This window comes from Tachypleus tridentatus, chromosome 9 (genome assembly GCF_004210375.1).
Source record: "Tachypleus tridentatus isolate NWPU-2018 chromosome 9, ASM421037v1, whole genome shotgun sequence".
Classification (NCBI taxonomy): domain Eukaryota; kingdom Metazoa; phylum Arthropoda; class Merostomata; order Xiphosura; family Limulidae; genus Tachypleus; species Tachypleus tridentatus.
In genome coordinates this window covers 86,493,773-86,517,962 of record NC_134833.1, presented here as the reverse complement: position 1 = coordinate 86,517,962, position 24,190 = coordinate 86,493,773, and the positions used below count along the sequence as shown (strand labels likewise).

Genomic DNA, 24,190 nt, shown 5'->3' with positions numbered 1-24,190 from the left:
ATTTAGCAGTATAAGACTAGAGGGAAGGCAGCTAGTCATCACCACTCACTGCCAACTCTTGGGCTACTCTTTTACCAACAAATAGTGGGATTGACCGTCACATTAAAACGCCCCTACGGCCGAAGGGGCGAGCATGTTTGGTGCGACGGGGATTCGAACCCGCAACCCTCAGATTACGAGTCGAACGCCTTAACCCACCTGGCCGTATAATGAGATTTATTTATTTGATTCTTTAATGCATTACCTGCTGGATAGACACTCTGCTTAACGACTTTTTTGTTTTTTTGTTTTGAATTTCACACTTATTTACTTAAAAACTATCTGAACTAGTCGTCTGTAGCTTAAATGTGGAAAGAATACTAGTTCGAGCCGCTGACTCTTGAGATACTCTTTTGCCAACGATTAATGGGACCAACCATCACATTCAGGTCTTTTGAGAGGTTCAGTGAGGCCCACACCACTTCCAAATTTTAAAGCCCTGTCCATAATAATAATAAAAATGACGACACATGAAAACAACAATACAATAATCATTACTTCGAAAATAAGAATGAAATATAATTTTAAGAAAAAACATAAAAACAACAAGTTATAAAAATAAATAAATACCAAAAAATATACAGTGACTAAATTTGAGGCCCTCTTTGAGATTGAGGCCCAAGCCAAATGGCTCTCCTGGCCTCTCCCTCTGATTGGTCCTGTTTGTAACTAAATATTGATTTTAAGATATTTTGATTCATTAACAAATTTTGGAACAGTTCATTAATCAGGAGATAATATTACAAATGTTTTGTGACAGATCTATGGTTACTAGAAACTCACATGTTGCTTCTAAAATAGCAAGCTTTGTTATTATCTTTGGTGACCATGGCAGGAAAAAGTCAAGGTAATATTTTAATACTTGAAATTAACAAACTTATAACATCATATTTGTTATTTTTCTTCACGTAGGTACTCAACCGTTCAGAATAAATTTGGCGTTATAAGGTCGTTCATTTCTAATATTAAAACTATTTTTATACCACTAAGAACTATAGCAATTAAATAATGAGTCAAGGTAGTGTCTATTTTAGAGACCTCTTCGTCGCCGAAAATTAAGCACAAAATTTGGACAAAATGCGATGTGCAATTTCGAAATGTGTTTCTTGTGTTTCTTCAAGATTGCGCTAAACTTTAATTATTCTCACCCATACTGTGGGAAAAATACATTCATTGCATTATTTGTTGCTACTAACGTTTATAATGTTTTAATTTTATATAAATTAATCAATTTTCTTTGAGAATTGCTTAACGTGAAATGCTATTTTTATTTTGAGAAATTATTTTGAAATAATACTTTTTTATTTTTTTTCACATTAAAGGGAAGTCAGAATAAAATGATGAAATCCCAGTAAGTTCTGTCTGGTCTGCGGTCGCTGTGTTGTAGCAACGTGGCTTTAGGGTTACTAATACAGCATAGGTAATCTGTGGATGAAGTATTTAGAGCAATTTCACAGTCATTTAAAAAATAGTAGTAGCATTTATTTTGTAGCTTGATAATTTAAACAACATATTAGATAATGTATTAATACTTAACTCTGAACATGGCAAATTTTCAGGTTTTTCCGTGATTTGAATACTCACCTCGATTTGAATCGGACAAGTTTAATTAATTTGTAAATCATTAATCAAGTATGTGATTTGTATATTTGTTGTACTTACATTTTGTAAATGTACTGACAGCAGTGGTGGATTTAAGGTTGTGTTACCCCAGGAGCCCTACATCTCATGTAATTTTACATGGAATAAAATTATTAGTGGGACTTGAGGCTGATCCCCCTCTGTCTTCTACTTAAATACGCCACTGACTGACAGTAACTGTCATCAGTATTCAGAGCAAATCATTAGATGGTTACATGCAGTACAGTAGCATTGTTGTTGCATTTTGATATTGAATAATTTGTATAGTGGTAGATTACTTTCTCAGTATAAAGTTTCAAGCCTAGTGCTTTTCTGTCATAGAAGTTTAATTACATTAACTGTTTATATTTACATGTAATAAAATCCCAAGATTCAGAGAATGAAGATACTAAATGAGCATTTCACATTATTCTGGTGTGAAATAATCTAAAACTTATAGAATCTTTTAATAGCATTGGCTTCTTAAGAAATTAGTTGCACAGATATTTCTGATTAATGTTTAATTTAAAACTGTTTCTGAGATATTACTAATCCAATGGCAATGGCCTGGTTAGGGCACTCAGCTTGAAATGTGAGGGTTGCAGATTTATTTCTCCATCTCACCAATCATGCTTGTCATATCAGCCACAGGGGCATTATAATGTTATGAGTAATCATACTATTCCTTGGTTTTAAAATAAAATGGTGGTAAGTGGTGATGTTTAGCTGATTTCCCTTTTGTTTTTCAGTGCTAAATTAGGGATGGCTAGTGCAGATAAACCTTGTGTAACTTTGCACAAAATTTAAACCAAACCAAACCAATGGGTACTGGTAAAACGTTTCCCCATAAATATTGACCATTTTCATGCTCTTGTATTCAAATCTGGTGTTAGCATAGATGATTTATGTAAATATAAGAAATAGTGGGTATAATTCATCTGTTGTTTCTGTCCAAGTTTTTGTACATATGTGGTTAATTTAGTTGTTTTTTTTAATGATATTCTACAAATATAACTAAATTTTTAACTTACTCAGAGCTGTAAAATTAGCTGAGTAGCATTACCATGTGTATATTCTTAGAAAAATATGTGTATGTGTACCCGTAAACTTATGAAAGAAAGCAAAAATAATGTGTAAAAATAATATGTAAACCCCACCCCACCTTCCATATCCAGTGCAGTAAGGCCCTTTGTCAAATACCAGGACTTGATGTGCCAGCTGGATTATGACAGGAGTAGTAATGGTCAAAACACTGTTTATGTAATTAATTTTATTCACAGCAATTCTTATGATGTCTAAATTAAGTAAGTGTATTTTAATTATTGTCAATTTTGTTTACCTGATTTACAAATCAGAAATAAGATAAGTATTAATAATATGTTATTTGTGTTATTTTATACATTAATTATTTGAATTAACTTTACCATCATTCAAAAAGAACTAATGGACCCAACAAGTTAGCTTTTTTCTTATTATCTATCTGTATTGTACACACATACACATGCATTTCTACTTCATAGCAGTAAAATTTTTTCTAGGCTCAGTTATTTCAGTATTTCCAATGTAGACAATCAGGTTCCTTTCTATTTGGATACTAACATAGTCTAACGGACTTCCTCTTAGCCTAGAAAATTGTTGGACATTTGTTATTTGTCAGTGTTTCTGGTTCTCTGTAAAATTGTAACACATTCTTAGTGTTGACAGATTATTTTTATGATATTTTCTTCAAAGAGAAAATTTGTATTTCACTAGTTTGTGCTTCTCAGTAGATAGCCTGATGTGGCTTTGCTATAAAGGAAACACAAACACATAGTTTGTACTTTATTGTATTGAGACAGCACACTAAATACAGGTTATTTTTCTGCTTTGAATAGTAATTACAAATTTCTTATTGTTTTATAATCAAATGTGATGACATTTGTAACACACTAATACAATGCAATATGATGACATTGTCAGATAATACCTATTACCATTTTACAACAGCATAAAAGAAAATTTAAAGTATATCTTAACTAGAGATTGGCAAATTATATAAATATTTATACATCAAAATGTTTTTTTGTTAATGTTATCACTATGATGTTAAAATGCAAATTTGTTACATAATGTTTATGAACAAGATGCAGACTGGATATAGACTCTACTGCTTAAGAAAGTAAAGATAAGTAAATGTTATAAAAACTATGAGAAAACATTTTGGTTGTATTAGTCCATACTAGTGAAAGCATATAAGTTTAGTGTTAAAATTTTCTTGTGGTTAATATAATGTCTTATTTATTTGATTTATCCATTTATATTTCATTACTTAAAACACACACACACACACACACACACACACACACACACACACACACAATTGACCAAACTTAAGGGTAGCTCAAATATCCTTATGTCTATCTTAGAAGTATTTATATATAATTCATACTAACAAGCTTTACCACATCAAACAATTTGAAAACTTTGACTGAGAAAAAAAATTTCTGTCAAACAATAAATTTGCACTTATGCCTCCATAGCTTAAACTTATTTTCTTTATTTAGGTTTGTGTTTTTAACCTTTTTAATTGCACTTGGAAACCATCCGTTTAATCCTCTACACCCATTGCAATTTTGTATATTCTGATAACCCATCTGTGCACTGCTAGCAATATGTTGATATTCTCTTAGTAAAGTGACAAACTGTACTTAATATTTGAAATGAGGCTTTACCAGGACCTTGAACAATATTTCTGTTCTTAACTTCAGAATTTTTATAAATAAAACAAAGAACTGTAATTTCCTTGTTTACCGCAGATAAACATTTAGCAGAAATTTCAGGATTTGATCAACAACTCTGCTTACAGTATTCTCTTTTGTTTCACACCAAAATTTTTCCTCTGACACAAAAAGTAAACCTTTTTCAAGCTCCTGTATTACAAATGCATAAATTTAAACTTGACAATATCAAAACACATATTTTACTTTGTCTGTTCAATAAGGTGGTCAACTTTCTGTTGAAATAACATTATGACCAAGAAACATTTGAATCTAATAGTTCTGATGTGTAATTTGATTGTAATTATTAGCATAATGTTCATGCATTTCCACAAACTCTCGAATGTTAATGCAGTTATATGTGATAGCAATTATAACAAAAATAGGTGTTTACTTGGAAAAGACACAGCAAGAATATAATGTTATAAGCCTTTTTTTTATTATTATGACAGTAATTTTCACTTGTGCAAAAAAGTACTTTGATTATAACAGTAAACATAAAGCCAGTCAGAGATTCTCAAATTGCAATGGGCTTTTCATTGACAATAATTATACTGCAACTGAAGATTTGTGGGTTTATAACTTTTACATTATAGTATACTGTTTACATGTTTTTTCATCATAGCAAACTGCACGCTGGTTTTCCTTTTTTTATTTTTTCGTTTTTTTTATACTGTTGAGGAGAAAGTATTTCTATCTGTATAAGTAAGGTAATATTTCTGTTTACAGTTTTTTATAGAACATTTAAACTTATAAAAGACTACAAACAGAACACTATGTTATTTGGATTTTTTAATTAGTATTTCCTCATGCATTTTGTGAGAAGAGGTGCACCTCATAATGTGGCTTTTTGTATATGTGTATGGCTCCTGATTAGGAATTATTGAAAAAACATTATTAAAACGTTATGGTTACAAAACTGATAGGTCTGACGTGGCCAGGTGGTTAAGCTCTCAACTTGTAATTTGAGGGTTGTGGGTTCGAATTCCCATTACACCAAATATGCTCTCATTTACAGCTATGGGCATGCTATAATGTGTCAGTTAATCCTGCTCATTATTCATTGGTAAAAGAGAAGTCCAAGATTTGCTGGATGGTGATGACTAGCTGTCTTCCCTCATGTCTCTTACTATAAAATTAGTGATGGCTAGCATAGATAGCCCTCTTGTAGCTTTGTGCAAAATTAAAAGAGAGAGAACATCTGAATTGACAAAAATAAAATTGACTTAATATTTTCAGTTACTTTTGAAAGTTCAGCTACAGTTTTTTGTGTGTAATTGTTTCAAATTATTGTAATAAGACATGCCATAATCAATGTATTATGTAATTTGGGCAAGCTTACAAGTCATTTGGAATTATGTCAGAGTTGGCCTAATGACCAGGGACTAAATTGATCATGAAGTAGTTTTGAATTTTATTTATTTTTACAAAATCAATTCAAGATAGAATTTTGGGAGCTTCAGCATACAATAAATAGCTTTACTTGTGAGTAATCTACATTTTCACTATTTTACAGATGAAAAATGGCAACTGTAATTCAGAAAACATTTGGTGAGATTTCACTAGACACTAATGTAAAAGGTGATACTTCCTCTTCTAACATCTCAGAACTGGTTATGGATGGTTTAGATGAAGACATTATTGATCCATGGACAGTGGTTAGTAAGTCAGCCAAGGGAGTTGATTATGACAAACTAATTGGTAAGATAACTTTATATTTTATACATAAACAATAGTCAAATTTCTTGTACTTCTGAAATGTGTCAAATCCACATTGGTCAAATGTAACATTTTGAACATTTTTTTTTTTTAATCAGAGATCTATAAATTTCAGGTATCTTAAAAAAAGAAAAAAGAGAGGTTATACTTTATGTTATAATATATTTACTTTGCAGGAATTTCATTTTAAGTTTCCTTCCTGATAAAGCACATTTTTTTACAATTTAAAGCTTTTACAGTGAGTAAGATTAGTTTTTAGAAAATGTAAGACATTTTGGTAACTGGTGCAATCATTATCAGGTACACAATTGTTTACACTAAAGAATATTTTAATATTTAAATCAACATCCAAAAGGTAATGGCTTGGCATGGCCAGGCAGTTAAGGCACTCAACTCATAATCTGAGGGTTGTGGGTTTGAATCCCTGTCACACCATACACGCTTTACATTTTAGCCATAGGGGCATTATTATGCGATGGTCAATCCCATGGTTCATTGGTAAAAAAGTAGTTCAAGAGTTGGCAATGACTGTAGTCTTACACTGATAATTTGGGGACATCTAGCGCAGATAGCCCTTGTATAGCTTCGTGCAAAATTCAAAACAAACAAAACCAGAATTTAATAATGTATTTAAGTTATACAGGGTGTTTGGAAAGTCACTGTGCAATTTTGCAATCATATTTTATTCAGTCTATTTCAAGCCAGCAACTGATAGTGGGGTTTAGAAACAAAATAAGAAGGATCCAGGCCTGTATTGATGCCAATGGGGTTCACTTTCAGCATTGTTTATAATTGTCATTCATATTTACCTCCTGTATTCTATATTGAAACATGTCTGTTAATAAATATATAAGTGCACAGTGACTTTCTTAACACCCTGTAGAATTGATTGTAGTTACCTATGCTTATAATGTGAAGCAAGGAAAAAAGTGGCCATCACATAGAACAGCATGCTGCAGCTACTTCCATCAATAAGCCCATATAATAAGCTAGTAATGTTTTAAATACTTTCTGAAATGTTTATACTCAAATTGGAATTAGAAAAATTCTGAAACGCGTGTTCTTTATTTAACAAGAATTTGAGTATAAATATTTCAGAAGAAATTAAAAACATTACTAGTTTAAGTTCTTTATCAGCTATTGCCCAAATTAAATTGAAAGAGATAGATCAAAATCCAAATAACAACAGTGTAATAGAGTGAGTGCCATAAATACAACAGCAATGCAAGAAATAATCAGATATTTTCCATTAAACATTGTTGATCAGCTTGCACCAGATTAGGTCATCTGACATGTTTTGAGTGACATTTTTGGCTTCATTACTAAATATTTTAAGGACAATCTTGTTTTTAAGGGACCATTCAATATTGTATTATACTTTAATATTTTGTGTCTTTATATTCTTATTAATTTGTCTTCTATATCTGAAAAGAATAAAATTATTAAAAATCTGGTTCATGATTGTACTTGTAATCATTATATCCTGTGATGACTCATAGAAATGACAGCACTCTTGACAACAAATAGAATTATACAGAAGTACTATTGTTTTAAATATAGTTTATAGTTTGAACACCATATTGAAATATAATGGTTTTATTGACTTGTAAGGTTTCCACTTCTTTTGTAGGTGGAACTGCAGTAGAAAATTGTCTTAACTGTTTAAAAATAATGGAATCCATAAGATATTTAACATGATTAATGTGCACAACAGTATGAGGGTGGAGTCCATAACAGTACGAGTTTGAAACTTTGTTGGCAGGGTGATAGTAATGATGGATGTCTAGCAAACAGTCAGGTATAAGTTCACTTGTTTTGTATTGGCAGCTTGAAATAAATATCCAATAAGTATTATTTAGTCTTGGTTATAGAGGATATTTTATATCCAATCAAAGAGCAGTATTTGGATGTGGAGATGTAAGACTTCAACACTTATTAAACTGAAATTGGGAAAAGTGAAGTGTACTTAAAGGGCTGTAAATGATGAAGTATGTATTTTCACTTTTTTCAGTTACTCATGATCATTTAGGATTTATTTTAATGGTTTGTTTCATTGTATTTTGGTATTGAATAAATGTTATTGCAGTTTTAGTGAAATATAATAAAAACATTAGATATGTGAATGTAGCAGAGTTTACATTGTGTTAAATAAAATATATAAATTAGGTCTTTGAAAGTTACATTTGTGTGAAAAGACCAGGTATTCTTTTTGTCATTAGCATAGTTTTTATGGATCATATATATGTGACTAACTTCTATATAAATCAGTGTGTTTTATTTTAAAATATATATTAGAAATGTCAACAAATGAAAACAGTTTATGTTCACATAACGTTACTGGGACAAATTTGTTTTGCATCTTGACTACTAGGTTGTCTAAGCAACCTCAACTAACTCAATAGAGACATGTTGAGTAATTCCAAGAACTATTTAATAACACAAGACAATGTATAAATACTGGACAAGTAACATGCGAAGCTCATTGGTGAATCCAACAGATATTAATAGATTGTCACCAACATGGTTGCCTGTGTGAGCAATATTAGTAACAGAAATCCCAGAATACATTAGTGTCACATGTTTAAACTAATTAACATAACTGTACATCATAACCCAATAAACAATTAATATTTTATACATTCAGTATCATGTGACTGTTGAATTACATCGTGCACTGTAGTTCTGGTTTAGGTAAGATTACCATACAAAATATATGTAGTAAGCTTGTGAGTTATTATTAATAAAAGTTATGTGTGGGTGTATAATATATGGTGGTACATGCTGTGTGGTGATTGTGTTAACAGATGCCTGCACTGAAGGAAGAAAATAATGCCAACTTATTTGTTCAGAGTATTTCTATAATATTGTGGCAAATTGTAAAACCTTGTGTGTGTGTGTGTGTGTACAATTTATGAATAAAAATTTAACATGAAGAAAAAAATGAAATTTTCTAAGCTTATCATTAAAAGATGGAACTGTTGTTCTGTTTCTTTAGTTTTAAGATTTTTATTGTAATGTAACAATAGTTAAGCAGTTTGTTTTCAAGAATACTCTAAAGGTATGGAGACCAGCAAAAATTTTTTTGAATGTTTCTTTTATATTTCAGCTCGATTTGGAAGTTCTAAAATTGACCAGAATTTGATTGATAGAATTGAGAAAGTCACTGGAAAGCCAGCACACCATTTACTGAAAAGGGGAATTTTTTTTTCTCACAGGTACTTCTAACATTACAGTATATGATTGTTGTGCTAATTTAATTTAGTGTGTGGACAGGAATTTGTGCAAAACCACTTTAGAGGAAACTGTTAGCTATGAATTACAAAATCAATTCACAAAAACATGTCTTGCATTTTGGAACTGTGGATGTACTATAAGAATGAGATTTAAAATCTACTTGGTAAGAGTAACCCAGGAACTGGTAGTAAGTGCTGTTAACTGTATATTTTATTTCTAATATATCAGTTCAACATCAGAGATGGTTATAATCAGGTATCACTTGTTTGGATTTTCAAAAAATTCTAGAAAGAAACAAATGAGCAAATCAGTTAAAGTATGTGGATAATGGAAAGGGTTAAAAAAATTGATTTGAGGAAATAGTATCTCAAAATTAACAATACATCTTGAGCTAAACAGTTAAATAGTTGAAATTATATTTAAAATAAAAATTTTGATTGGTGTTTTTTATCTTTGCAACATTTTTAATAATCATTATTTCTGAACAACTTTTGTATAAACTTGCTTTTTTATTGGTTGAGACTGAGTGACTGACTGGTTTTAAACATATAAAAAGTTTGAACAATAGTTATAGGTCTTAAGAAGTGCTATTAAAAAAGAATGTTACCCGAAGACTTATAATTGAGTGTGTATTTAACATACAGTCATCAAAATTCTAAACTGAATACCTCAGATGATAATAATAAAAAGTCAACATATTTAGGCTTCACAAGTGCCCACATAAAACTAGACACAAATTGTTTTTTTTTTCTTTAGCCATACTTCTATTTATCTATTGCATTTTTGTCACATAATAAAAGTTATGGAACCAATCTCCATATGGCAGTAGCAACAGAACAAATTCTACAGTATTTGGTTTCCTTTTTTTTTTAAAGATTGATAGTAATTAATTAGAAAGTTATAAGAAGTTTAAAATAGGTACTTCTTTTCTTGTTTTGTAGAGATATGCATGAGATCCTTAACTCTTATGAAAAGAAGAAGCCATTTTTCTTGTACACTGGCCGTGGGCCTTCATCTGAGGCTTTACATCTGGGTCACCTGATTCCGTTTGTTTTTTCCAAGTAAGAATTTGAATTAATAGAGCATTCAAGCATCGTAAAATATCCAGGATGAATGAACTTTAAAATAAATTTGAAGAAACATATGTAGATAGTTATTGTGCTATTATTTGTGAGAAAGATATTCTTAAGAACTTACACTAAAAATAATGGGTACATTATTTCTAAGTAAGAAATAATATATGCTTTTCACATCTCCACATGACATGTAGATCATAATTTTTGCCACTGCCAAAAAAAGATTCCCACTTCCATACTCTTTTGCTAAGTTGGAATTTACTTTTTTTGTGTGCTCTTAACCCTTGGGAATTTTTCTACTGCTACTTTTATTCTTTTTCACATCATCAATATCTTGACTAAGGTTGCACTAATTGTTCTTTTGAAATGCTCCCCTGTTTTCTCCCTTAGCTGTTAAAGAGTTAACTTTTTTGTTTCTTGAACTTGCCTCAGCAAGATGCCTTATTTTCTGTTATTAGACTCTCTCAGTTGATTTTAGGAAGTTCCTTGATGCAAAAATGTTTTGGAATTTCCTTATCCTGCATCCCTCATTTGAAAAATCAACCTTCTTGGGACTTTGTAATTGATTGTTTCTGTGACCATTTCTCAGCTTAAGCTGTGGTCCTGTGAGAGTTTGGCTTGTACACTTTTATCACTTATGGGCTAGCTTTGTGAACAAAGAATTTCTTTTGGGAACCTTCTTTGCCTTTTGGGTCTTATGCCTTTTTGTTTTCAACTAAGTTCTGAGAGCTTTCACGTGAAGAATGCAGTCTTCTGGCCTCCATTATGGGCCTAAAAGGCATTATCTGCTATACAAAGAAAAGATATATATGCCTTTAAATACAACTGAATATCAGTGTAACACACTACAAAGTGAATGTTACTTTGCAAGGAATACTTCTTTCTTCTTAGATGTGCATGAAGTAGTGGATATCAGAAAGAGTTAAACCTATTTAGATCTGTCCAATGTTCATTATTGAGATAAGTTTTCCATAACAGTGCTTTGATAATTTGCATATTTTACTTTCCAAACCATACTAATACTCTCCCCCACTCAAAAACAAAAGAAGAAAAAGCACCAGCTGTGGGTTTTTGCTCTCTCCTGGTTTGCTTTGATTGACAGTGACCCATTTCCTATTATTGGTGTGGGACTTTATGAAGATTATAGATTATTCCTATTCAGTCCAAACAACTTTCTGGTGCTCTCCCTTACATAAATTCTGTCCTCTCAGTTTCGTCTAGTGGAGTGAAAGAACCCTTGCTTCCTTAGTGCCAGACTACTGGGATGGTCAGTGTAATCCAATTTGTAGGAGACCAAGTGAAAACACATCATTGATTGGAAGTAAGGCAGGGTGTCTGTCTAGTACAGGCCATCGCCAACACTAAGAGTTAGGCCATTTTTGATGAATCTTTGATGAAACTGGTCTTGCATTCTCCGTAAGACAGGTATAGAATGATTCGTCCCTGTTCTGGCTTATTCTGGCATATATATTATGTAAGTATTTGTAACAAACTGTATGACTTGCCCTGCTGCCTTTTCCTACACTAATATACATGGTCTGTTAACTACTTGATCTATGCAGATTAGTTGAATTGCCCACCTATGCAACAGTTTAGCTCCATACGAGGTTGTTTGATTATTGTGAAAAGAGTATTTCATGCTTGAAATGAATGCAGTCTTTCTATGAAGAATGATACAACTAGGTTTACTTCTCTCTGTTGGTGATCTTTATTTAGTTTCCTTTCTTTCACTGGTTCCTCCATTCCCTTCTCAATGTGGGATTATGGGTATCTGTTCTGAGAAGAAATGAATACAATTTCTGAAGTTAACATTTTTCTTACATGAAAATATATTTGAAATGGGTATTATTTTCTCTGGAGAACCACCCTTGTTTCCTTCTCACTTTCACAGGGTTTTATTTGCCTTGTTAAGAATAAGCTTTTATTATACACAAAGTGCCTGAGTGGAGTACTACATGTAGAGAATGTGCTACTATCCTATTAGTAGAGGGATATAGTCTAATGCTGATTTCATTGTAGAATGACACAATTCATATTATTATTTGTACGAGGGGGAATATAATTTGAAGACTTTATGCATGTGCAACAGCTCTTTGGTCATGGCACAAGATGCTAGTTGTTTGTTCCATGATATATTTACAGGCAATACATTTTTAGGTAGGAGAATGTTAACCTTTCAAATTTACAGAAAATGGGAGTAGTTTTCATAAAGTGAAGCTTATTAGATTTTTAAAAAGAAATAATTTTGTCATAGTTATTTAAAAATTTATTATAGTAGATATTTTTAGAGTATCCTTATACTTGCAGTTAATATGAATTTAAGAAGACAGAAAAAAATTACTTGTTTTTCTGTAGTAAAAGACCTACATGAAACTAATTTGTCTGTTACTCGGTATTGAACTGTATCTTGTGTAAGGAAGCACTAAGTATGATTATTATCTTTATGAAGAAGCAACAAAAAAACTGTCTTTACAAAATTTGTTTAAGGCAACGTAATTTGAGGATTACACTTTTGTACTTTTTAATATTAATATTAAGAGCATGATAAAACCTTTTTCTTCAGAACTTTATATTAACATCCATATTTTTTTACCTCTCTGTATTGTGTTTGATGGACAAAAAATGAAAAAAAAAGACAAGTTCTTATAAAATTCAGTATAGAATTCAAGATTTCTCTACTAGTTAGGCAACATTGAACAGGGCCCATTTTAAGAGGAGTTGACAATTGTGTTAACCCTATAGATGGCTACAAGAAGTGTTTGATGTTCCTTTGGTTATACAACTAACTGATGATGAGAAGTTTCTATGGAAGAACCTGACTGTTGAAGAAGCAAGACACCTAGCTGTGGAAAATGCTAAGGATATTATAGCTTGTGGGTTTGATGTTGAAAAGACTTTTATATTCTCTGATTTTGAATTTATTGGGTAAGTTCAATAACAAATAAATTTTAAGTAAAATTTATATTCAAATTGAAACAATTCAAATTTGTTGGTTTAAACACTTAAACTGACAAGTACATCCTTTGCTCGAGGGAGGTGTTTTAGATGAATTAGCTATTGGAAGTTTAACTGAGGAGTATAAATGTAATGAATCTACACACGTATGCTTTGTGCAAGTTACAATGTGGTCACATGTGCCAAACTAGCACGAAAATATGACAACAAGCATTTCACACTAAAACAAGTGTTTTTTATAGCAGTACAAAAGGGAAAGTTCTCTGAATATAAATCAGGAATTCATATTTTGGTATCATGCATTTACAACTTTAATGCCAGAAATGATTGACAATTCTGGGTTTATTTTGCTTGTATTTGTATTGCTTATTAACTTGTAGTTCAATTGGTTGCTTTTTTATAAAGTTATCAAATAAACTTATATTCTACCAGGACTCACGTCCTGCTGGGTATATACTGAAAGTTAACACACATATATTATTATTACCTTCCTTATACTATACATAAGGATTAGACCTAGATTAACATTAGTAACAAAGTGATGTAGGTGTTCTAATGCTAATGGAAAGGTATATGTATACTTTTTAGTGGTATTGATAAGCACTTGAAAATTGTAGATCTGAGCTGTATAATACTTTGTTTAGTACTATAATTGCTACAGTGGAGTGTGGCTTCTTTTTTGTATATAATGCTGCATATGCGCATAACACAAACACTAGATATAGGCTGAGATTTAAAATAAATCATAGTGTGTCTACATGTGGCCTCAATTTGTAATGATGTTGTACATTCTGTTTTTTTCTAATGTAGGAAGGTTTGATATCACATGTTGATCATGAGGTTTAATGACTAGAACCTTTTTAAAGTTCAGGAAATAATTTCAGCAACATAAAATAAGAGTTAGGCTAGAGTAGGTAATTATTTATCTTGAGTTTCTTATAGCATATTGATTGCGTATAGAGTTGGTAAGTTTATTAGTTTGTTTTTTAATGTCAGTCAGTCAGTTCAGTTTTGGGAATACTGAATTTGTACTTTGATGAAAAAAAGAGATGCAAGGAAGTGCTATACGCATGAGAGAAGTGAGCAATTAAATGAAACTGTATTAATGTTTGCAGTGAATTCAGTACTATCAGTGCTCATCAGACTAAAACTAATATGTAGAACATGAATTCAAGAGACAAAGCATTTTGTTAAAAACAGACTATGGGTTTTCACTTGTTTTAAATAAATAATCCAAAAGGACCCACTTAACAGAAACTGTCAAACAGTATTTGCATTGTTACTGATTAGATCCATGTTGAGATGTATATTGGCCTACTATTAAAGCTTTATGTTGCAACAATTGGGCACTATTTGCCTGATATAGGAAAGTCCATGGAAAAATCTAAAATGTAAGGTTATGTTTGGAGTTTTGCGTAGCAGTAAATGGACACTTACAAATAACTTTGAAAGGGTGCTTTTTTTCTGGACCTTAACTTTTGTTTGGTACTTAAATTTTGCCTCATTATTAATCCTTTCACTGTAACTGGGATATATATTCCCTAGTACTCCCATTCCTTACACTATGACTGGGACATGTTTCCTCTTGTAATTTAAAATTACCACATGTGACGTGTGGCAGTAAAATGAAAACAGCCTGATACTGATATATGGTTTCTCTCAATGTTTTCCACTCAGCCAGCAGCCAATGAGATACCTAAGTGCAAAATATGACAACTGTATGTTCTCATTGTTAGAGTGGAGAGTAGTAACCCTAATTTACTATGTAAATATCTCTGATGTGCTTGGCTAAGAAAGTTTAGAAGATAGTGAGAGTGAATCAGGTGGCATTCAGATGTGTGATGATAAAGAGGCAATAAGACAAGAGGATGCTATCTTTCCATCTATTGATGATAGTCAAGATGATTAACCTGGGCCCAGCAGAGGAAGGAGTGAACAGCATCAGTAGTAGGAACCCTTCGTTTCAGTCTCAGTGAATGGGTTGAGCTTTAAAGGCAAAGCAATATAAAAAATAATGTTTTAAAAAGAGAGAGAATTATTCCTATGATTATGCAGAATAAGTTAATTTCTTCTAAAGGTTTAGCATCAGAGATTTCTGATAAACAATTTGTAATTTAAAAATCTGCAAATAGGGATCATAATAAAATATAAGCAAAAACAGCTGGAGATACTGTAGACATTATTTACTTAAACTATTTTGGTTTTATGCTGTTATCTGGAATTTAATTTAGTGGAGTCAAAAATATGGATTTATGGTTTGAGTAAATAATGTGTACAGTATATCTGACCTTGTTTGCTTACTTTTGTTATGATTCCTGTTTGCAAGTTTTTAAATTCCCAATTTGTTTTGTATCTTGTTTGTTGGCTTTTTCTACATTCAGTTATGGGCAAAGGATTATGTGGTATATTAATTAACTTTATATCTTGTAATAATAATAAACATAGCTAGCAACTAACTGATATGGTTCATGCTGATTTACTGTAGCTGTAGACTATTTAATTGCAGTACTTCAAGATGTAAATTGTTAAGCTGCAGCTGGTGGTTGTCATGAAGATTTGTTTGAGAACATAGTGAGCATTTATAGTTTCTGTGAAACTAAATTTTCTCTGTGTAATGGATAGCAGTGAACGAGGGCCCAGCATGGCCAAGTGATTAGGGTGCTCGTTTCATAGTTTGATGGTTGCAGCTTCGAATCTCCATCATGACAAATATGTTCGTCATTTCAGCCATGGGAGCGTTATAATGTGATGGTCATTCACATTATTTTTTGGTAACAGAACAGCTCAAGAATTGGCAATTGGTGATGATGACTAGCTGCATTCATTCTAATCTTGGTCCACCATGGCCACGTGTTAGGACGCTTGACTCGCATTCTGAGGGTTGCAGGTTCGAATCCCTGTCACACCAAACATGTTTAGCCTTGAAACCATAGGGGCATTATAATGTGACAGTCAATCCCACTATTTGTTGGTAAATGAGCAGTCCAAGAGTTGGCAGTAGGGGTGATGACAAGCTGCCTTCCCTATAGTCTTACACTGCTAATTTAGGGATGCTACTAGTGCAGATAGCCCTCGTGTAGCTTAGCACAAAATTAAAAAAACAAACAAACAAGCAGTGAGTGAGTACATGGCTATACTAAGACAACCCTACTAAGTGCATATAAAATTTTAATAGTAGAAAAGCAGCCTTTTCAAATAAAAGATATACATCTAAAACATAGCTGTAAAGAAATTCTTTGTGTTTTTTAAAAAAAATATTTTCTATGAATGTCTGTAATAAGATTTAATATTACGTGTATTTATTTTTTTTTCTTTTATTTCACTTCATAATGTAATGGTTCGCTTTCTAAGGCAGTGGTTCCCAAACTCTTTTAATCTGAGGCTCTCTTGATGTTAATAAAGAAGTTTGGCTCCCAACCTATAATGTTAGCATGGTAATTGGAAAACAGTGCCATAGCAAAAACAATAACATCTCTTTTTAAAATACTGTGTAATTTGATCAATTCAACTGGTAATTTTAACAGTAGAAAAGCGGCCTTTTCAAATAAAAGATGTACATCTAAAACTGCTGTAAAGTAATTCTTTGTGTCTTTTAAAAAAATATTTTCTACGAATGTCTGTAATAAGATTTAATATTATGTGTATTCATTTTTTTTTATTTCCCTTCATAATGTAGTGGTTGGCTTTGTAAGGCAGTGGTTTCCAAACTTTTAATCTGAGGCTCTCTTGATGTCAGTAAAGAAGTTTGATGGCCTCCAACCTATAATGTTAGCATGGTGATTGGAAAACAGTGCCATAGCAAAAACAATAACATCTCTTTTTAAAATACTGTGTAATTTGATCAATTCAACTGGTAAATCCTTTGATGGATGAAGAGATTTTTATTTTTAAAATAAGTTTTCTTCTATATAAACCAGCACTATACACACAATTTTATTAAAGTTTTATCATTGTTAAATTTAGTTGGTAGAGTTCTTGTTAGCTAGCTAATAAACTGTGGTATTTGACTTAACATTTTCATTTGAAATAAAGACCCAGAAACAATAGTATTTATTTTAGTTATTGCCAGTCGGGTAGAGTTAGTAATTATGATGTTATGCTTAGCCTGAAAGGCTTTCTTGGCAGTTTTGTAAAAAGCCAGTGAAGATTTGGTTGTTAGACTGTGTTTTAGAATTTTAGTTGGAAAGTAAAATTAAGCCTTTCAAGAACACAGTGCTTAAAGAATACTTTAGTGTTATCTTATTGCATATATATACTAATTTCTTTTGCAGTTATACTTTTATCATTGTTAAATTTTGTCAAAAAACGTTTTCCATGCATTCATTCAGTTATGAATTTGAGTATAAACTTGTAATGTATGAAGAAATGCAGCCCATAACAAAGGCTTTTCCTTAAACATTTTTTCTTTGTTGTAAGTTATTTTATTTATCCATTTATTATTTTTATTTCAGAATGTGTCCAGCATTCTATCAGAATATGATTCGAGTTCAAAGAGGAGTAACCTTCAATCAAGTGAAAGGTATATTTGGATTTGGTGAAAGTGACTGCATTGGAAAGATTTCTTTTCCAGCCACTCAGGCAGCACCATCTTTCAGCTCTTCATTCCCTTTCATTTTTGGAGATAAAAAGGACATTCCTTGTCTTATTCCTTGTGCTATTGATCAGGTAACTTTTATCTTCAAAGCATTCACATAGATATGTTTTATACATAGTTTAATTTACCACATACGATTGTGGAAAATTAATTTGACGTCTAATGTGGTTATTACTGTATTGTTACAGAATAAAATTTTGTTTCTAGTAAGAATTATAGTTCTAGTAGTAATCAAGCTAGTTGTATGCAATACCAATATTTTAACCCATTAGTTATCAAACAAAGGAGGAGCTGCATCAGAACCAGTTTTGTTACATGCTACTATTTTTTAATAAGACCCAAAAGTAATTACCAAAAGTTGAATACAGTAAAGGTTTTTTTTATTATTAACACTTTTTAAATTTCTAAAATGAAACACTAAAATTTATAAGGTGCTTATGCAGAGAAGAAAAGATGGAATGAAATGTAATTTTACAGAATAAAGTATATATTATAAACAATTAATGCATATCATTATATAAATATAATTCCTAAGTATATATTATCTTAATAAAATATAAACTTACTATAAACTCCATATTTTGCCATAATTGAAAAATACATGTATGGAAAAGAATATGTTTTTATCATATTCAAATTTTGCTTTGGTGAAATTTTTGTTGTACCTGCATTACACATGTTTACTTATTTCATTCAAGGTACATTTTGAACGATACATTTTTTATTACTAATGTGGTATAAATGGATGGTTTGGTGATGATAATTCTTACTCTTCACATTTTAAATCATATTGGTTTGCTCTTCTATATACTTCCACACTTTTGCATGTAATGTATTTTTTCTTTCATTAAAATTCATCTGTGCATAACATAAAGAATCTTCTTTCACAAGGTTAATATAAACCTAATTTCTTCTTGAGTTTACAAGTTGTTCCAGGAATATGAAATGTGGTATTTCATTTCAATTTATCAAAAGCACTATTAGAATTCCTTGAATCAAAAAAGAATATTTTAAAATATTTTGAATTGGATTGTTTTCTCTGTTATTTGTGTACACATTGCTTAATCTTTAAGTAACATCTTGAACATTTAAACTTTATCTTAGTTATTTGACAAATTAAAATTGTATAACATTTTTACTAAAAATAAAGGTAAATAGGATAATCTTAGAGAAAGCTTTCTCTACCCATGCCAGCCATTTTTACATATATATGTTTCCCTACAAGTGGGTTTTTTCGTCATCACAGATTAATCCTTGTTTCAAATCATTTATTTAATTTGTTTGTGAAAGTAATTATTTTAAGATGGGAATACAAAAGTAGTAAGTAAATAATGAGCATGTATTTTCTTCTTTGTGATGATGTACTTACAACAGTTCTAATCCTACAATATTGTAAAAGGTGCTTACACTTTTTTTTTAACCAGGATCCATATTTTAGGATGACCAGAGACATTGCACCAAAACTGGGATTTCGAAAGCCAGCCCTTATTCACTCAGTATTCTTTCCAGCACTACAAGGTGCACAAACGAAGATGAGTGCAAGTGATCCAAATAGCTCTGTTTTTTTAACTGATACTCCAAAGCAGATAAAAAACAAGGTTATAATTAAATTTAATATGTTTGTAACTTATTCATATTAACATAATTTGAGTGATTAATAACCGTTACATGATAGAAACTTCTTATTTGGAGTTTGGTATTTATATTCAGGGTTCTTAATGGTGAGGGATAATTAAATGTTAAACAAATGTGAAATGTGCTAACATATAGCAAAGAACCATTAAAATGTTATAGATGCCTGGCATTTACCAGCTGAACCTAATACTTTCTTCATTACATGGTAGAAAGAATCCTCCAGTTTTTGGTGTTTCTGTATCCAATAAACTGTTAAGTATTTTTCTCAACACTGCTGAACTTTAATTTTTCATATAACTTACATATAAATTAAATGAAGTATATTATTTGGTAAGAGAGAGATTATAAGAGCAATGACATTAAAAGAACAAATCCAGGTGAGAGAATTTTATTAAGAAAGGTCATAAAGTACTGTCATTAAAGAATAATAGTAAGTGAATTTTGTAAGAAAGATCATGAAGTACGGGCATGTTAAAGTACTGATTATATAAGATTAATTTATGTAGTTTTCATTAAACATGTTTTTAGTTGTAATCTTTTATTTTTTGGACTATATTTTCCTTTTATCTTCAAGAGATATCTGACAAAAAATGTTCACATATATGACAAGTTCTAGAGAAATAATACTGGGTATAAGCTAAATTTTTGTCTAATTTTAAGATATGTAGTTTGAAACACCTTATTTGGAAAATAGTATTTACTGTAGTATTTTTTATTCTTTAAAATCTTTCAGATTAACAAGTATGCCTTTTCTGGTGGAGGAGCTACAGTTGAAGAGCACAAAGAAACAGGAGGCAACTGTGATGTGGATATATCTTACCAGTACTTGAGGTTTTTTATGGAGGACAGTGACAGGCTGGATGAAATTAGAAAAGTAATTAGTGTTTCAAGTATAGTTCTGACCTTGTGTAAAACCATTTTGTGTGACTTACCATTCTTCATCTTCATATATAGTACCATAGTATGAAATTTACCTTTAAACATTTTGAAAAGTCAACAATGCTTTAAGCAAAAATTAGGACCTTTGGGCATATGGTGACTAAGAGTCCTCATTTAAGAACTTTGAAGTTAAGGTAATAGATTAAGAAAAAAGTGTGTGGGAGTCCTGTGTTTAATTGAAGGTAGGAACAATGTTAAAATTAGTTACAAATTAGGAAAGTAGAATGTTATAAATTTAGATGTGTATATGCTTATAATTTACAGTATGTAGAATACTCATTTAAACTTTAGGCTTTAACATTTTTTTTGTATTTTTATGTATGACTTCTTCATTTTAACTGTGTCCTTTGTGTTCTGCTATTGGTATGGTCATGGTCTACTGATTACAAATAGTTCTACCATATATGCATTTATTAGATAATCTGTAAATAAGTGCAATACTCTTTCTGTCTTATTGTACTCGTTTATATAGTTGGCCAATTTCAAGTTCATACTTTCATCTAACATTTCATATGTTAGAAGATCTTAAAGTAATTTTAAGTTCCAGAAAACATTTGAGTAATACAGGTTACTGAAGACTAGAGTAAGTCCAAATTTAATATCAAATACACAAAGTAGAGAGTGAAAATGATCAAACCTTGACAGTGATATTTAAAGTTCACTACAGTGGAGCAAATTTCACAAACAGTTTATCTGAATATGTAAATAATGTGTTATGAATAATTTGTTGCTCAACTGGGAAACTGACAGTAATCCACTTCATTACATGTTTTGAAAATGAATGCAAAATTTCAGAAAAAATCATCAGTATAGTATCATCAAAGCATCAAGTAACCACTTTGTTGGTTCATGTTTAAGTATGATGAATTATTTTTATACCAACAGATTTAAACAAGGCTTAAGAAAGTTATTGTTGCTTGAACTATAACCCAATAAAAGATTGTAACTTTGGTAATATCATTCTGCAAGTTTTTTTACTTCAGACCTTATTGTAAAGAAGTCATCCATGTGATTGTGATACCTGCTTGGTCATACAATTTACGTTACAGTAGTGATGATGAGGTGAACATGATGTTAGTTGGTTGCTTGATGCTTAACTATTAATGAGTTATTTAATAGTAAAAAATACATTTGAGCTGAAAACCAGTTGAAAATTTGGACTGTTGTATACTGAGATGACATTGCAGAATAATCTTTAAAATATGAAATGGCAAAAACATTAACAATCATTTAAAAAGATATACTAATATTTCTAAACAATATTGTATAATTTGTGCAGAGAATATATCAACACTAGTGGTTTTCTTCATGCATTATTGCAGATTTCATGTTTTTGATGATCTTGACAGCATTACACACACACACACACACACACACACACACACACACACGTAATCATTTCTAAGAATGCCTTTTAACCATTGGAAGCCCATTAGTTAGAAAACTGTTATAACAATTTATATCAAAACTTATAAAGGAAATAAGAAATACTGGATTTTGAACCATACTAGAAGATTTTTTTTCCTTCTCCTTTTGTACAAAATGCATGTTACCAATATTCATCAGGTTATGTGAATAAGTGATCTTTATAATAAATTGTACATTTAAGCAAACTATTTAATTAATATTCTGCATTTATATTATTTCCAACATAAAGCTTTTGTTTTATTTTTACAACTAAAGGAACTATAAGTATGCCTTCTAAGTTTTTAATCTATTGTGTATAATGCCAACAAGTATAGTCTCATGTGTTTAGTGCCTCTTCTTACCTGTATCTTAATTTTATAGGACTATTCTTCAGGAGACTTGTTGACAGGATATCTAAAGAAGGAACTTATCACTATCCTACAAGGAATTGTTGCAGAACATCAAGAATGTAGAAAGTTTATAACCGATGACATTGTTAAACAATTTATGATGCCTCGAAAACTTAAATTCAACTTCTAAGTATATTGTACTAACTTAAATTAAAAGTGAAAATGGAAGAGCTAAATATTCTGTTTTTGTGTTTGTAAATATGTAAAATGTCATCAAACTACATTAAAAAACATACACAAATAATTGATAACTGAATGAATTTTTTCTTTGTACTGACAGTATATGCAGCTAATCAAAAAACAGATACTTGTTCTCATCACGACAACTTTGAACTATGGTTTTAGGTTTGTTACAATACAGTGAAAACAGTATTTAGGTTAAGCTGATAAGTTGTTCTGTGAGAAACACTATGCAACAATAACTGTTGTTTGGTTATGAAACATCAAATTTTTTTTGAGTTAGTGTTATGCTTTTAAGATCTTACAATCTTGTTTAAAGAAATGTTACATTGTGTTCTGAAGTAAGATTATAAATGCTAGTAGTTTTGAGAACTGTATGAAATAAATTGAACATAATGTAATATATTTGTGTATATTTAATTTTAAAGTTTATTTTTTTCACTTTATAGTGAAACCTCATTAGTTTGAATGCATTTCTAAAGATGTGTTTCTTTTGGATTATTGAATCAGTCACTCTGAATATAATGTATTCTCTTAATCGCACGTGTTATCATTTGACAAATGTAAGGGTGTAAACTAGTAAGGGTTTTAAGTGCAACTGTTAAACAAAAAGCAGTTGTGTATGCAATAAAGTTACCAGTTTATTATCTTGCATAAATTAAATGATCAGAGTAGCATATTATGTCATTATCTACATGTAAGTCACCAGTTTTTTCTAACCAATAACTTAATTGTATAGTACATGTATTACTTTCCTGTACAAATCTGCATAACATTTGGATGATGCTGATATTTGTACACACCTTCATTTTAGAGCATTATGAATTGATAATACTGTAGTGTAAATCACCCTGATAACCTCTCAACATTTGTTATGGTGTATGTGTGCACAACACTACTGAAAAGATAATTTTCAGAAACTGTATTGTAAACTGGTACTCACTGCAATTGCACGTATCTTGTGGTTCAGTAATTATCACTGTTTCCTGTCCTGATTGACTGCTACTAAACTTTCATAGAGTCATGTATGAATTCCTCTATTATTTATCCATAGAAATTGTATGTTTGTCATAAGAAATACTTGTTTAGATTCTGAGCATGAATATATGGATTATTAATTAATACTCCTGTTGTGAAGATTTACTGTCTGAAGAATCTTCCAGATTATCTATGTCCAAAAAATAAGGGTTTACGATGATTGTATCTCTGAACATTAAAAAATTATGTGCACTTGAAAGCATCTTAAACATGAAAATTTTCTACTGCAGTAATGGATGAAATATGGTTGTGTGACACACCAATGTTTATTGCATGTACAATACTGAGTGTGATGAAGTGCCTGTATAACAACGACTATTCAGCAAGAACATTAAATTTAATCATTTCATTGACATTAGTAACACTCAAAATTTTTAGCTTGTTTGTAAATATATGGTAAAACATTTTTCCATTTTTTTTTCTGTTTTTAGATGTTAGTTTTAGAAAAGTAATATGTTAATATAAGAAAACAAAGGATTCAGTAAGTCACTTGTTTGTATAATTGATTATTTTCTATGATATAATAATTTTTAGGCTTGTACATTATAACTTTAGTTTCATAATAAAGTGAAGAGTTTCTAGTTCTTA

The 24,190-nt window shown here is 30.7% G+C and overlaps 1 protein-coding gene across 4 annotated transcripts; it reads left to right on the top strand.

Annotated features, from left to right (window-relative positions):
- The first annotated feature begins 865 nt into the window (after window positions 1-865).
- TrpRS (Tryptophanyl-tRNA synthetase) lies at window positions 866-24,190 on the top strand. 4 transcript variants are annotated; one of them, XM_076455500.1, is made up of 10 exons: window positions 1,413-1,459; window positions 1,599-1,671; window positions 5,932-6,116; window positions 9,241-9,349; window positions 10,310-10,429; window positions 13,187-13,369; window positions 17,851-18,064; window positions 19,418-19,591; window positions 20,362-20,502; window positions 22,356-24,190. In XM_076455500.1, the coding sequence occupies exons 3-10, from the start codon at window positions 5,939-5,941 to the stop codon at window positions 22,512-22,514; spliced, it is 1,278 nt and encodes a 425-aa protein (XP_076311615.1). In that variant the 5' UTR covers window positions 1,413-1,459; window positions 1,599-1,671; window positions 5,932-5,938; the 3' UTR covers window positions 22,515-24,190. The 4 variants fall into 4 exon arrangements, with proteins under 4 accessions (XP_076311616.1, XP_076311613.1, XP_076311615.1 ...); XM_076455501.1 differs by lacking the exons at window positions 1,413-1,459; window positions 1,599-1,671 and adding an exon at window positions 866-886; XM_076455498.1 differs by lacking the exon at window positions 1,599-1,671 and having other exon boundaries at window positions 1,343-1,459.